At 42.4% G+C, this 16021-nt stretch overlaps 1 protein-coding gene across 6 annotated transcripts in view; it reads right to left on the bottom strand.

Annotated features, from left to right (window-relative positions):
* LOC147309048 (ryanodine receptor 2-like) overlaps positions 1 to 16021 on the bottom strand; it is a 319734-nt gene that overhangs the window by 54039 nt on the left and 249674 nt on the right. For 4 of the 6 annotated variants that reach the window (XM_086273380.1, XM_086273382.1, XM_086273381.1 and 1 more), the window contains exons 87-89: positions 15501 to 15577; positions 13646 to 13719; positions 12600 to 12617 (exon numbers count right to left, since the gene is read on the bottom strand). In XM_086273380.1, coding sequence (XP_086129506.1) covers positions 12600 to 12617; positions 13646 to 13719; positions 15501 to 15577 — 169 coding nt within the window. The remainder of the gene's footprint in view (positions 1 to 12599; positions 12618 to 13645; positions 13720 to 15500; positions 15578 to 16021) is intronic. The other 2 variants (XM_086273384.1, XM_086273385.1) reach the window with 1 other exon arrangement.

The raw sequence follows: 16021 nt of genomic DNA, 5'->3' as shown, positions 1-16021 counted from the left end.
GATCTCTGCCTTCCTCCTTAGCCTCAGCCTCATCCTGGCCAAGTAAGCCACTCCATTCCAGCAATAACTATAGCTCCAGGACCAACCCATGCACCCACTAATTCCTTTCCTCTCTCTCTCCCTCTAATACACTCCGTGAGCACCACTTCAGTCTCCGTTTAAGTAACGTGTCTCCGGCTGCTGTGCTAGGATCACCTGCCCTGTACTGTATTGTGTGTTAAGGCAAGGTTCTTGGTTTTGTTCCTCCACTAGTGTTCCCCCCACCAAGCCCTATATTATATATCAGGCCACGTCAAGTTCCTATGTTTGTCTCTCCTTGTTGTCCTTGGCCTTTGTAAGTAAAACCACTACTTTAGTTCAACTATCCTGCTTCCGCACTTCGTCCCGCACTTGGGTCCAGTTTTGTACAGGCCTCCGGCCCCCTTGACAATCCCATCCTCTTCTTTCTGCAACACCTCAGCTGGGAGGTCTTGGTCTCTGATCCTTGGTTGTTAACCACACTCTCCAAAGGATACATTCTCCAATTAAGGTAATGGCCCTCAAAGTTCAATGGAGTTTGTCACAGATTCTCTGAAGGCTCAGGCTCTGAGGCAGTAAGTCATATCACATCTGGAGAAAATCACTTCCTTATTCCTAAAACATGGACACCTACACCATTTTAAAATAGTTTGCATCGACATGCATTACATGCACCATTATGGTTACATTCTTGCTTCTGCAGACGAGAGGCATGTGAATTCTTACATTATTGGACAGCTGGTTTATATTTGCCCCAGTTCAGGAGCAGGCATACTCAAACACAACAGCTCTTCTTGTATAGATGTATTGTATAGTTTTCAAATTTCAAGGCAGGAGTTCATTAGTGTTGCACTTGTTGCAAATAAGGACAATCTCAGCCTCCTTCCTCATTTAGTGAGAGGTAGAATGTAGAATTCAGCGTGCCCCTTCAGCCAGGGGCATAATTTCCAAGGGGGTTAGACTCCCCCCCTCCCCCCCCCCCCAAATAATCAGACCCAACCGATATACCCCCCCCCCCCCCCCCCCCCCAATACAATTATGAATTATCTAGCATAAATAGGATTTTCTTTACTCATTTCAATTATTATCAGCAAAATAGTTGCATGTTTAATCCTCTGGGAATAGATTTATTCATTCATTTAGACAGAGAGCTTGACACCCCCCCCCCCCCCCCCCCCCAATGTTCAGCACAAAGTTAAGCCGATGCCTTCAGTTACTATGAAAACTGACAGTGACAGCTGCAAATTTCGTATTAGGGTTCACTTCATTGTGGCTATTTCGGGTCTAAATCGACAGGTTGAACATCAACCCCCAAAGACACCAATGCAGCAATGCAGACTGTTGGTGGTCTCAAGGCAATGCCTTCTTGTGTCATGATGTTTCTTTCAGATCGTAGTAGGTGGTGGTTATATTATATGGAGAACCACAGGCCAATTAGACAGCCCTGGAATCTACAGCAGAGGTTGCTACACAACATTGTGTTGAAACAGTGAGATGCTTGGCTACAAGTTGAACAGCCACAAGGGGCAGTACCCTCCATGGAGAAGGAGGCTAGAGGGCAAGATCAAAGTAGCATGGAGGGAGGTTAGCCAACTAACGGAGTTGCAGAAAGGTGCGGCAAAGAAGGTGCATAAGAAATACAGCAAACTGTCCATACCTGAGGCCTTGGAAACTGCCAAGCAAAGACTCACAGCCTTGGCCAGCCGCTTGAGGAGGTACACCAGAGAGATAGAAGGCAGGAGAATAAACCAGCTGTTCTCCACAGAACCAGCAAAGGTGTACTCTCAGTGGCAAGGGAACAATAAGAGAACAGCACCACCAAGGCTGGAGACGGAGCAATACTGGAAGAGCATATGGGAGAAGGACGCAACCCATAACGGCAATGCTCAGTGGCTAGTGGATCTGAGGGCAGACCATAGCGACCTCCCTGAACAGGGTCCAGTAACCATCACAGTGGCAGATATCCAAGAAAGGGTCTCCAGTATGAAGAGTTGGACAGCACCAGGGCCCGACATGGTTCACGCCTACTGCCTGAAGAAGCTGACTGCACTCCATGAGCGTCTGGCAGCACAAATGAACCAGCTGCTAGTTAACGAGAGACACCCGGAATGGCTAACCGAAGGTCGGACGGTCCTGATCCCCAAGGACCCCAAGAAGGGACCGGTCCCCTCCAACTACCGACCAATAACCTGCCTCAGTACTACATGGAAGCTCCTTTCAGGCATCATATCGGCTAAGATGAACAGGCACATGGGTCAATACATGAGCGGGACACAGAAAGGAATTGGCAAGAATACCAGAGGCGCAAAACACCAGCTACTGGTAGACAGAACAGTCAGCCGAGACTGCAAGACCAGACTGACCAACCTGTGCACTGCCTGGATTGATTACAAGAAGGCCTATGACTCAATGCCCCACAGCTGGATACTGGAATGCCTAGAATTGTACAAGATCAATGGGACCCTAAGAGCCTTCATCAGGAACTCAATGGGGATGTGGCGTACAACACTAGAGGCCAACTCCAAGCCCATAGCACAAGTCACCATCAAGTGCGGGATCTACCAAGGAGATGCTCTGTCCCCACTGCTGTTCTGCATAGGCCTGAACCCCCTCAGTGAGATCATTAACAAGACTGGCTACGGATACCGACTACGGAACGGAGTAGTTGTCAGCCACCTCCTGTACATGGATGACATCAAGCTGTATGCCAAGAGTGAACGAGACATCGATTCACTGATCCACACTACCAGGCTATACAGCAATGACACTGGAATGTCGTTCGGACTGGAGAAGTGTAGTCGGATGGTAACAAAGAGAGGGAAGGTAGTCAGAACTGAGGGGATTGAACTACCAGAAGGCAACATTGCAGACATAGAGGACAGTTACAAGTACCTGGGGATCCCGCAGGCGAATGGGAACCATGAAGAGGCCGCTAGAAAAGCTGCAACCACCAAGTACCTGCAGAGGGTCAGGCAAGTCCTGAGGAGTCAGCTGAACGGTAAGAACAAGATCCGGGCCATCAACACGTACGCCCTGCCCGTGATCAGGTACCCTGCTGGGGTAATAGGCTGGCCAAAGGAGGAGATAGAAGCCACTGACATAAAGACAAGAAAGCTCCTTACCATGCATGGAGGGTTTCACCCCAAGTGCAGCACCCTGAGGCTGTACGCTAAGTGGAAGGAAGGGGGCCGGGGATGAGACAACGAACATCCAAGAATACATTGGGAAGATGGCCCCAACTGACCGAGTGCTCAGTGAATACCTCAGGCAGCAGAAACCCAAGAAAGAGGAGGGAGACGAGGAACCATCATGGAAGGACAGGCCCCTGCACGGTATGTACCACCGGCAGATAGAGGAGGTGGCTGATATCCAGAAATCCTACCAATGGCTGGACAAAGCTGGACTGAAAGACAGCACAGAGGCACTAATCATGGCAGCACAAGAACAAGCTCTGAGTACAAGATCCATAGAGGCTGGGGTCTATCACACCAGGCAAGACCCCAGGTGCAGGCTGTGTAAAGATGCCCCAGAGACAATCCAGCACATAACAGCAGGGTGCAAGATGCTAGCAGGCAAGGCATACATGGAACGCCATAACCAAGTGGCCGGCATAGTGTACAGGAACATCTGTGCCGAGTATAACCTGGAAGTCCCGAGGTCAAAATGGGAGATGCCCCCAAGGGTGGTGGAGAATGACCGAGCTAAGATCCTGTGGGACTTCCAGATACAGACGGACAAAATGGTGGTGGCTAACCAACCGGACATAGTGGTGGTAGACAAACAGAAGAAGACGGCCGTAGTGATCGATGTAGCGGTTCCGAATGACAGCAATATCAGGAAGAAGGAACACGAGAAGCTGGAGAAATACCAAGGGCTCAGAGAAGAGCTCGAGAGGATGTGGAGGGTGAAGGTAACGGTGGTCCCCGTGGTAATCGGAGCACTAGGTGCGGTGACTCCCAAGCTAGGCGAGTGGCTCCAGCAGATCCCGGGAACAACATCGGAGATCTCTGTCCAGAAGAGCGCAGTCCTGGGAACAGCTAAGATACTGCACAGGACCCTCAAGCTCCCAGGCCTCTGGTAGAGGACCCGAGCTTGAAGGATAAACCGCCCGCAGGGGCGTGCTGGGTGTTTTATATATATATATATATATATATATATATATATATATATATATATATATATATATATATATATATATATCTCCTGGGTGACTTTCTCTTGAATGATTTTCAGAAAACTCGACCTCTGACTTTTACCTTGACATTAAGGTCAGTGAGATTTGAACTCACCTAGGATTTCAAAGTGATACCATAGATGCATTTACTACAAATTCAGAACGACTTCCGCCTTTATTGCATTCACAAGATTTTTGTGTTGTGATGACAATAGCCCCTCCCCGTAGCCTTTTACGGCAGATGGGTAACAATAGTTCACACGTTAACACATTAATTTATTCTAAACAGAACTATAAGCTGGACTTAAACTGGGCTATTTTCCTTTGTGCAAGGAGGAACAGGATGAGGACTACCAGAGACCTAAAAATTGACCCCCAGCACGCTACTGGTGTGAACTTCTCTGGCCAAACAATTCCACATTGTTTACTGAGAGCACAGCTCATGCGAGCCAAGGTTTTTTTCCCCCATGGATTTCTACATAATCACCTTGCGCTACAATGGCAGGATTAAATTCTTGGATGGATAAAATAGCTCAATCATAAGACTTAGGGTTAGATTTATAAATGGTCTGGAGTCTCAGTCCTGAAGACCACAAAAAAGAAGAGAAAAATTTCTAACATATGTATATGCTTTTATATGAATAATATAGATTCTCCTCCAGCCTCCCCACATTGATCTCACTTACTATACTTTTTCAGAGAAACGCACAAATGTAAAACCTGCACTTACACTTTCTACTGGTGTACTGTTACTCCCTCACGCACATATTTGCACTGGTCTTGGAAGAATGCTGTCAATAAAATCAATTGGTGGTGCCTTTGTATATAAATTGTTAGTAGATCACAGATCAACAGCATCAACACAAATGTATAAATAACAGCCAACAGTTCCCTAATTCTTTGTCTTTTCATGTCCTTACAATGAAACTTAAACAACTGGTAGTGTAAAGGCAATAACATAGGTATGTTAAAGGCTTGCTTAAAACTGACTAAAGATAAAAATGAAAGCACTTCTAGTCTTTTAAAAATGTTACAATTTATAGACACACATACAAGATATACAACCAAACCATGAGCTTAAGACACAATACTGGGGTGAAAATAAGTTCAAACATAAAATCTAAAAAAATCAGTTATAAGATCATGGTTATTCAAGTTTTGTTAACATACAATGAACAAATACAGTGAGTACAGAACACATCTCAGCCAGTAAATGGAGAGAAAAAGAGGGTAAGGAAGAAAAGATGGTTCAGATTTCACAAAACTGGCGGAGCAGCATGGCCAAAAACAGCCACTTTCATGTCTCAAGTGCAACATTCAAAAGGAAAAAGAAAAGGAAGGGAGACTGAAGAGGGCGAAATGTACAAAGATTAGAAATGAGAAGGGCTGCAATTAATTAGTTTATTTTATACATACATACACACACATTATATATAAATTAAAGGAACACTTTTTAATCCAAGTATACCATCAAGATACCATCAAGGCAGTTAACCTACGGTATATGGTATATGGTATAGTGAGTTAAGTAACAGAGAGTGTTGTTGATCAGTTTAGCTGCTTTGGTGTTATCTTATAGAGCTGACCCTACAGGGGACAAGTAGTTCAAATCCTTCAGGATGCACATTAATACATGCCATTTCCAGAACATTTGCTGTGTCTCCTAGCACAGTCAAGAGCATGGAGGAGATTTCAGAAGATAGGGAGCTATTCTAGAAGGACTGCACTGTAAAAGGACCATAACCCATCAGTAGGAACACGTTGAGCACTGCCAGACCTACAAAATGGTCACTGGTGTGAACTTATCGGCCAAACAATCATATGTTATGCTGCCAGTAACACCATTCAGCATTTCAGCTTTTCACAGATGAGATTAAGTTAACCTTGACACGTGTGACAGACGTGAAAGGGTCTGGAGACGCAGTGGAGAACGTTATGCTGCCTGTAACATCAGCATGAATGGTGTAGTGATGGGTCAGTGATAGTCTGAGAAGGCATATTGATGGACAAACACACAGACCAACAGGATAGGCAATAGAGATTGACAGACCACGTGACTTTCGCGCATCGCATGCCGGGTACTAGTGGCAAAACAATCAAAGCAATGCATCAAACGCAAGCATTTGCATCACCGCAAAACGTTCATTCTCCGGTTCCAATACCTTCTTGCTTTTTCTTTGCCCCCCCAAAAAAGGTATGTACAAAACGAAGGAGAACAATGCCGGTCCGTACAAAGACAGACTTGATGAAAAGTCAAAGAAAAGATACGAGGAAAAAATCAAAGGTGTGAAAGGGTCAGACCCTCACGAGCACACAGAGGGACAAAAGACGTTAGCGTGCTGCCCAACTTTCACCACGCTCAGATTTATAATTATATGGTTCTTGGAGTGAGTGCATACACTCATGAAGTTTAGTAACTTCAGGTCACTGCAACAAGCCCAGGTACAGTTTACCGACGAATGGGTGCAGGACCTTGAAATGCACCGTGTAGAACGAAAGACCATCGTACGAACAAAGGTAAGTTTACCAGTCTCACAAATCGTCTTGATAAATACACATTCGTTAACCGTTTATTAATAGGACCTTTGAGCTCAACGGTAATTAATTAGTAGTGGAAATAATTTCTGGTAGCATTACAGAAATGTAGCAGTGACAATAATATTGTATGCTGTAATCGCACTGGGCAATTAGTGATACAAAACAACTGTTTTATCCTGTGAATAAAAGTATATGTTTTTGTCATTGTACCATAATAACAGAAGCGAAACGCAATATTGTGTCAGGACAATTCACTATTTATGCACAATAAACAAAGGAGCATAGTGCGACAATTTCTGTTCAGTGCCAGACTTGCTTGTAACCTATATCACCAGTTATGTTATGAAAAATGACGTATTACCTACTACAAAACACTGACCTTCGTGTAAATGCTTGGAGCAGACTAACCTGTGAGCTGGAGTGTTCTGGGACCTTATATTTGGTCTTCGAATGGCTGCAATCCAGGCCATCCGTCGGCTATTTGTTACTTCGGAAACATGGCTCGAACAATTTCTCTTCAACGACGTAATCCGATAACAACCGATCTCTTTACCCGTCGGCTTCCCGTGGCTGTCATGCGACCGGCTATTGCAGTTAATAATACAACAGCTTCTTGACATTTTTTGCGTTTCTTTTTATCGCTGTGTGACTGTTTTCAATTGAAAGCCTGCGTGCGCTAGTACCGCTTGCCACGTGTTCCCAGAATCCTTTGCGGTTTTACCCCTGAATGATGTCACATTTTCAATCTCTATAGCACCCTGACTGCCAACAGGTATCGGGATGATACCTATTGGAAGTCAGGCCCTGTCAGACGCTATGGTCGTTCAGTGGGTCCTGGTGCATGACAATGGCCTCATGTGGTGAGAGTATGCAAGCTGTTCCTGGAGGATGAAAGACGTGATACCACTGACTAGTCAGGCCCCTATGTTCACCAGACCTAATCCAACAGTATACCTCAGGTACTTGTAAAATGTACTACATTCAGTCCATCCAACCTTGTTAGATTGCACCTCCAACGGCCCAGGAGCTCACTGATGGCCTGGTCTTGATCTGGGAGGAGATCCCCCAGGACACTGTGCTTAATCTCATTAGGAACATGTGCTAATGTTGTTAGGCATACATACAAGCATGTGGGGGCCACACAAACTACCAAGTTTGAGTTGCTGCAAGGAAATGTCAGCAAAATGGACTAAACTGCGCACATTATTTTTTCACTCTGATTTCATTGGTTTCATTTCCAATGAATGTCCTTTCATTGCTAACACATTACCCAGTTCATATTAGTAGATTAGTAGATATCTAGCATGGTTTTTACCCCATTGGGATCCAATGTTTTCAAAGTGTTCCTTTAACTTTAAGCAGTGCATATATATACATATATAATGTGTGAGTATCTCTGTGTGTATAGTCATGAAGAAGAAAGTACATCCCCTTTCAATTTGAAGGCTTTACATAATTAGGTCATAAAAAAAAACCTTATCAGGTCTTAAAATTAGTGAAATCCATCTTAAGATGAACAACAACACAAGACGTACTGTTTCATTATTTACATTGTGCCTGTACATTGTGGTTTTGGCTGGTGGAAGTTGTTTCACTGTGCCTTCAGGTCAGGGAATGGGTTTGGTCGTTTGGCGCATAAGCACAAACAACAGTTCAGAGTACCCAGCCTTCTTGGAGTCACTGGGTGGGGTGCTTCATCTGGTGACTGAGATGTCCTACTGGGAAACTTCAATGATCAGGTCCACTAGTCCGTGATTGATTTTGTGACAGTGTCAGCTGTCAACTGATCATCACCTGGCGGTTGGTTTAATCAGGTGGCGGCGAAGGATGCTGGACAGAATTGTGAAGGTGTGCTGAAAACACCTGCCAGAAGCCCTGGTTCATGAGATCTTCGACTCTCACCTCCAGCCTTCCGAGGGACGAAGGAATGCTGCTGGAGGTTGTTGGAGGTTGCTCAACAACCTCCATTGTTGGGCATGCTGAAAGGGGTAAGGTGGTTGGTACCTGTTATGATGGTAATCCCCAAACCAGATGGTGGGTGCTGGAGATGAAGGGAGCGATCAAGCTGAAGAAGTCCTACAGGGCTTGTGTAGCCTTAGGGACTTTGGAAGCAGCTGACAGGTACCAGCAGAGCCACATACCTTTCAGCTGTTTTTGTGCTCGGGTGATAGATGAAGCAAAATCTTATGTGTGGGAGGAGTTCAGTGAGGCCATGGAAAAAGACTGCCTCAAAGTGGTTAGGAATCCTAAATTCCTAAAGGCCCTGGGTTTTCCTGGTTGACGCATTGCATGGAAATCTGCAGATGTGCCTCTGGGGGCTTTAAGAAGGTGGGCTAGAGTGTGTACTTCAACCACAGGGGGATCACACTCCTCAGCCTCTCTGGGAAGGTCTAGTGTGGTGGAAAGTTAATTAATTAATTAATTAATTAATTAATTAAACCGTATGACTGTTCCCACCACTAACACATGACCCTACGCTGTGTTCACTGCATCATTCCATGTTTGGCACTGATCACCACCTGCACTCATGTATATATCATGTATATATCTATCCACTTAGCACTTTTAATTCTTATTCTTATTTTTATATTTTTATGACAGTATGTTTGCACTGAAGCACCGCAGCAATTTCCTAATGTTGTAAACCTGCTCAACATTTGGCAATAAAACCCTTTCTGATTCTGATTCTAATTAGTCAAACCTCGGATACAGGAGGAACAGTGCTGTTTTCGTACTGGTCGTGGAACACTGGACCAGCTCTTCATCCTCCTACGGATATTTCAGAGTGAGTGGGAGTTTGCCCAGCCAGTCTACATTTCTTTTGTGAACTTACTGGTCGATCTACATCCCTACCCTCACCTATGATCATGAGCTACGGGTAGTGACTATAAGAATGAGATCACGGATATACAGTGGTGTGAAGAACTGTTTGCCCCCTTCTTGAGCTCCTATTTTTTATACGTTTTTCACATTTAGATGTTTCAGATTATCAAACTGGCAATGAGCCACAGCATCTCAGTGGAATTCAGGTCAGGACTTTCATTAAGCCACTTTGTAAGTATTAAGAGGTGGACTTGCTGGTGTATTTTGGATCATTGTCATGCTGCAGAACCCAAATGCACTTCAGCTTGGGGACACAAACATATGTCCGGACATTCTCCTTCAGGATGTTTTGGTAGACAACAGAATTCATGGTTCCATTTACACCACAAGTCTTCCGTCCTAGGGCAGCAAAACAGTCCTGGAACATCACACTACCATCACCATATTTTACTGTTGGTATGATTTTCTTTTCTGAAATGCTGTGTTACTTTTACACCAGATCTAACGGGACACACACCTTCTAAAAAGTTAAACTTTTGTCTCATCAGTCAGTCCCCAGACTATTTTCCCAAAGGTCTTGGGTATCATCAAGATGTTTTCAGGCAAAACTGAGACAAGCCTTTATGTTCCTTTTACCAGCAGTGGATTTGTCTTGGAACTCTGCCATGAAGGCCATTTTTGCCCAGTCTCTTTCTTATGATGGAGTCATGAACACAAACTGAGGCAAATGAGGCCTGATGTTGTTCTGGGGTCTTTGTCACCTCTTAGATGAGTTGTTGCTGCGGTCTTGGGTTACCTTTGGTCGGCTGGTCACTCCTGAGAAGGTTTGCCACTGTTCCTTGTTTTCGCTATCTGTCGATAATGGCTCTCACTGTGGTTCGTTCAAGTCCTACAGGTTTAAGAAATGGCTTTTCCTTTTCCAGACTGAGAGATCTTAATTACTTTTTTTGTCACCTGTTCCTAAATTTCCTTGGATGGCAGCATGATATCTGGTTTTGAGGATCTTTTGGTGTACTCTACTTTGTCAGGGAGGTCTTATTTATGTGATTTCTTGATTGGAAACAGGTGTGACAGTAGTAAGGCCTGGTTTTGGCTAGAGAAATCAAACTCAGCTTTTCAACGATGTGATACACCACAGTAAATTTATGTTAGAACTAAGAGCATCTTTAGGATTAAGGGTAATTAGCAGCCAGGTGCTGCTAAGGCAGTGTAATTTATTAACTGATCATTGTCAAATATGACTACAAAAGCTGAAGTTTTGGCAGTTTGCTTGTTGGGAGATTTCATATCTGTATTAACACAGTGCCAAAGAGAAAACATCAGTGGAAACAGCGGTGACAGAGACTATTCGCAAGTGGGAAACGCTCAAAATAGTTGCCAATTTTTTAAGGAGTGGATGTTCATATAGTACAAACAAATTCAGGCACAAAAGATTCATGAATCACTGATTTCTGAATACACACTGTTGTAAATGACGCCGAATGTTTTTAAGGCATGCAAGGCCAAACTGGAGATGTCAGTCCATAATGCACACCAGGCGAAACCAAACAACATATCGACACAAACGCTTCATACCAACTACTATAGGCACAGTGGTGAAGGGGCAGCCACAGGACCAGCGCACCTTGCAGACAACATGAACTCCTCTGTATACCACCATTCTCGAGTCAAATATTTGGGAGGCCTTCTGTTCGACAGCCCAAACAGGGCCAATGCAACGGGTTAATGAGTAAAGTACATTAGCAAATCTACAAGAGAACAGCTAAAAAACAAACCTATCAAGGTTTTGCAACGGCCCAGTCAAAGTCCAGAATCCATTCTGATTGAATTGCCATGTCTGGACTTTTCTGGATATTTCTTGTCAGTTATTGCAGATCCAATAATCACACGCTGCTTCTGCATTTTGTCTTAAAGTGTGTTAAATAAATGACATCATTCAATATGCCATGTGTTGTTCATTTAATCATTTTAGAACCTGATAAAGACAATTATGATCTTTGCATTCAAAGGGGGCGTACTTTCTTTTTAACAACTATATACATGTAACCTTTTTAAAATATTATATCAGAACTGTGAGGTGAAAAAAACAAGTAAGAGAATTGAAAGGTTTGTTTACCACATGACTAAAATGAAATTAACCCTATCCCTAATTGCTGGGTGACCTGGTGAATGTTAATGTTTAAAACCCAAACTGGAAAGCTGCAGACCAAAATCTTAAAGTGTGCAACTTTAATAGAGGTCTAGTCTACAATTTTATTTGGTATCTGGTTAGACATATTCAATCTATTCATTGCAGCCCTGAATGCCAGAAACAGACAGAAACTGTGGCTGAGAACACAGAGGGGAGTTGTACAATTCACAACAATTAACAACCAGCACAATACAATCTCCAGTACTGAGACACAACAATCAGCTGACATAAGTTTAACTGTAAGATTCGGGGGTGTGGGTGGCAGATGGAGGTGTGCTGTGCTGGGGGGACTACTAGTCATTTTCTAATTTTCACAATGTGCCAGACACTGTACAAATCATGAGGGGGAGCCATAGATCAGCAGGTTGTGGCAGGAAGACTGTGATTCCACCACAAAATCAAGACAAGACTTCCGCCTTGTCTTGATTTTCTTTTCTTTTAAAATGTATTTATTTATTTTTTAATTCTAAAACTCTTCATCAAAGTATCATAATGAGTTTGCTTATTGTTAAAAAGAACGACAAGATACATTTTACCTTAAAATTACAAGGGGAGTAATATTTATGTATCTTCAATACAGATCTTCTACAAAGATCAGTTACAGACCCAGAGGTATTATAAAAAGCACCAAGAAGACTTTGGTAATAACTGGCTACCTCTAGAATAGTTGAAGCAAAAAAAGTTGCTTCAAGCACTGAGCAGGTTGAGGACATCCTTAGAGGTCCACACTCAGGACCTGGACAGAACTGACACAACATGTGTGTGTGCGTGCGTGCATGTGTGTGTGTGTATGTGTGAGAGAGAGAGCGAGAGAGGCCAACCAACACACAAGAAAATGGCAGAAGGCATAATTACCACGCTCATGAGTGATGACTGAGGGAGGAAAGAAAGTGCAGTAAACCAAAATAAGAACAGGAAAACAGGGGGAAGAAAGAAACAGAGAAAGAAAGTAAGAAAGAAAGTAAGAAACAAAGGAAAAGATTACATATAGGGAAAAGAGCGCTTTTTTCGTCATGTGGAATAAAAAAAATATGTATTAAAAGAAAACCTAAAATATATAAAAATATACTACCAGAACCTTTTTTATTTGCTTTTGTCATCAATGATATGCATTTACAGTACTATGTAAAAGTCCTGAGGGACAAAGACAGGCAAAAACAGTTTGTACAGTGTTAATCATTTTGAAAGTCAACATTTGGTATGACTTCTAGCTTTCTTATCATTTCCTAATGTAGTCTTCAGGGATAGGAGCACTGTACAAGGTGAAACACTGTATAATACACTGTCAGTAACACTAATATACATTTTTATATTTAGATAATCAAATTATAATTTTTAATGTGTTGACTACTATACTACTAATCAAACTAAGAGGAATACTGTACTTTTTTCATGGAGTTGGGAAGAGTGGCGACATATTTTTATGGTTTGAAAAGTCTTTGTAATGTTTACAAACAAGAGATGTACAAGACAAATCATCAGCACGCTTGTTCATCAGAAAATCATACTTGATAATGCACGCAAACCAGCAACACTGAATTACCACCTCATTTACACAGGAAAAAACAACAAAAAACCTTTTTATTGATTATAACGAACAATGTGAAAAATAAATGGTGGCTCTCTACAATCTTAATGTTTCTACAGTGTTGAAGGTTATTTCAGAATATTGTGTTGTTTTAAAAGCAGCTTTAAACTGACCATCTTTAGGTTAATTAAATACTTTAACTAGACCTAGATAAGTTAAGTATTTTAATATTAACATTCTCTATGCTTTCAATAGGTAGAAAGTTAAGGTCGTCAAACTCCATCCCGGAAAAAGAGATGTTTCATAAATTTTGGTTTTCGTTTCTGTATTTTTTCAAAATTAGCCCAAAAGGTATAAACATGGGGAATCTTACCTGATCCTTCCTCTGTCACCATTCCCAGTCCCTCTGCTTTATTTTGCCTCTCAAATGCATTTAGATCCAGAACACTAAAACAAAGACAAATATAGTGTGAATCACTACATCCATCGCATTTCTGCTCTATTCGTGTTTTTGTCTTGCCCTTGTTTGATGAGTGTTTTCCTTTTCCGTGGATTTATCCTATATGTGCAAGTCTCTGACCAGCAGTTTTATTCCATGTTTATGTTGAATATTGGCCTCTCATGTGGTTTTCAATGTTTTTATTTCATTGTTGTCTTGAATGCCCCATTGTCCATCTCCTTTATGTGTGTATGGTCTGTACATTTGCTCAGTCAGGCTGACATACACTCTTCCTAAATTGACATCTGGTTTATTTGAGTTGTTTGGTGGCTTTTTTTTTCTCTGCTACAACTGTGCCTTTTACTACCTTCCTAGGAATACTGTCAGCAAATAGAACCAAGTAAAACTTTTGCAGCCAAAATGACAACAACCTCAACATATAAACAATAATAATTTAAACCCTGCTAAAAGAGTTTGTACAGTTCGCCATTTCCTGAAAAACAAAAGTGCTGAGCACACAAAGTTGCCCGCTAGATCAGATTAATAACATTGCACAAAGTACAACCAAATTTGCAGAAGGTGCTGGCAAATATAACAGAAATAATGATATGAAATATAACACACAACAGTACAAGAGAACACAATAACTAGAATTTAATACAATATGAATTACTGCACTACGGTAGAGTGAAGCATGTACTTGTAATGCAAAGGTAACTACTGTTTTGCTGGGCAGTCAGTCAAGATAAGTGTTTGGCAGAGTTCAGTTCTAGTATGGTTCTGGAACAGAAGCAGTTCATAAATCTGTTTGTTCGTGATTACAGGGACCTGAATCGTCTGCCAAAGTGCAGTAACTTCAACAGGTAATGTGCAAAATGGAATCATGTTTTCTTCTCTGCTAAGGCAGTGAGAGCTGAAAGTTTCCCCAAAGAAGCGAGTTTAGAGTACAGCTAGTTTCTGGGAAGACTTTAAGATCCTCTGAAGGGATTTTCTGTCTGCCACTGAGCTGTCAGCACATCTTACAGAGATGCAGAATGGCAATGAAGGGGGAGTTTCTCAAGAAGTGTAATCTCTGCTGTGCCTTGATAAGTGCAGTCTCTGGACCAGGAGTGATTTTCTGAAGCTTGTATACCAAGAAACTCGAAGGCAGGAACCTTTGCCACACAGTCTCTATCAATGTGTATTGGGTTATGATATTTGTTGTGCCTCCAGTAATCTATCATGAGTTCTTTGGTTTTGGTAGAGCTAAGGGTTGTTCTCTGTATCCCATCCTGGGGCTTCATCTACAAAGGCTGTCACATCTTCTTCTGAGATGTGCCAACTACAGTCTTCTCATCATCAAACTTAGCTGTGGTGTGTGGAAAATTGATAGGGATGCAGAGGGTAGAGAGGATGTAAAAGGAGGTTCAACACACAGCTTAATAATGCTGGTGTTCAATGTGACAGTGAAAGAGAAGCAGGGGCCTAATCTAACCATCTGCATGCGATTAGTCAGAAGGTCACTGATCCTGTGGTAGACAGGTGTGAAAGTTGTAAGCCAGTAGGTTTGGTGACCAGATGGACAGTAGTGAAAGCTGAATCTAAGTTTACAAAGAGTATCCTTACATATCTTCACTACTGCTCAAGATGGCATAACGCAGTATACAAGACAGTGGAGATGTCTTGGTGCATGGAAAACTACTTTTATCACATCTCTCTTTTTTTCATATAACACAACAAAGAGTTAGACCCTCTACATGATGACAACAAATACTTGCTTCAGCCCTGAAATAGGAAATCTTATTTATACCTGCATGACTGCATGAGACCAGCCAGACTCTGAAAGAAGCCCACGTCCTTCTTGTCCTTCAGATAATCTAACATTTTCTGTTAAAGATGACACAGTGAAAGCACAATAAGATACTGGAGTTTACTCAGATTTGACAAAAAACAGTCTACATCTGTCATTAAAATAAAAATACTGGTGGTGGTACCCCTCAGCCTCCTAGTAGATACACCTACAGTATGTATTTCAAAATCGTACATCCCCTTCTTCTCAAGTTATCGGATTCGCAAGGTTTTCCAAAAACCTGATCTCTGACTTCTAACTTTGAGGTCAAGGACACTGAGATTCCAACTTGTCCAAGATTTTTACTACTCCTATGTTATCAGTGTCAAAGTCCTGGATGACTTACTTCTCCAATTATCACATTCACAAGACTTTCAGAAAACTTGACCTCTAGCCTTGACCTTCAGGTCAAGGTCAGTGAGGTTCAGACTCGTATGAGATTTTTAGTAGATCTGTGTGGAAGGGTGGGGTCTGTAGCTCAG

This window comes from Aulonocara sp. 'chitande type north' Nkhata Bay, linkage group LG18, assembly GCF_057382095.1.
Source record: "Aulonocara sp. 'chitande type north' Nkhata Bay isolate Kocher_YH1m ecotype deep benthic linkage group LG18, A_spYH_male_GT1.1, whole genome shotgun sequence".
NCBI classification, from domain to species: domain Eukaryota; kingdom Metazoa; phylum Chordata; class Actinopteri; order Cichliformes; family Cichlidae; genus Aulonocara; species Aulonocara sp. 'chitande type north' Nkhata Bay.
Note: the sequence above shows the minus strand (reverse complement) of the source record. Positions and strands in the feature narration are given on the sequence as shown.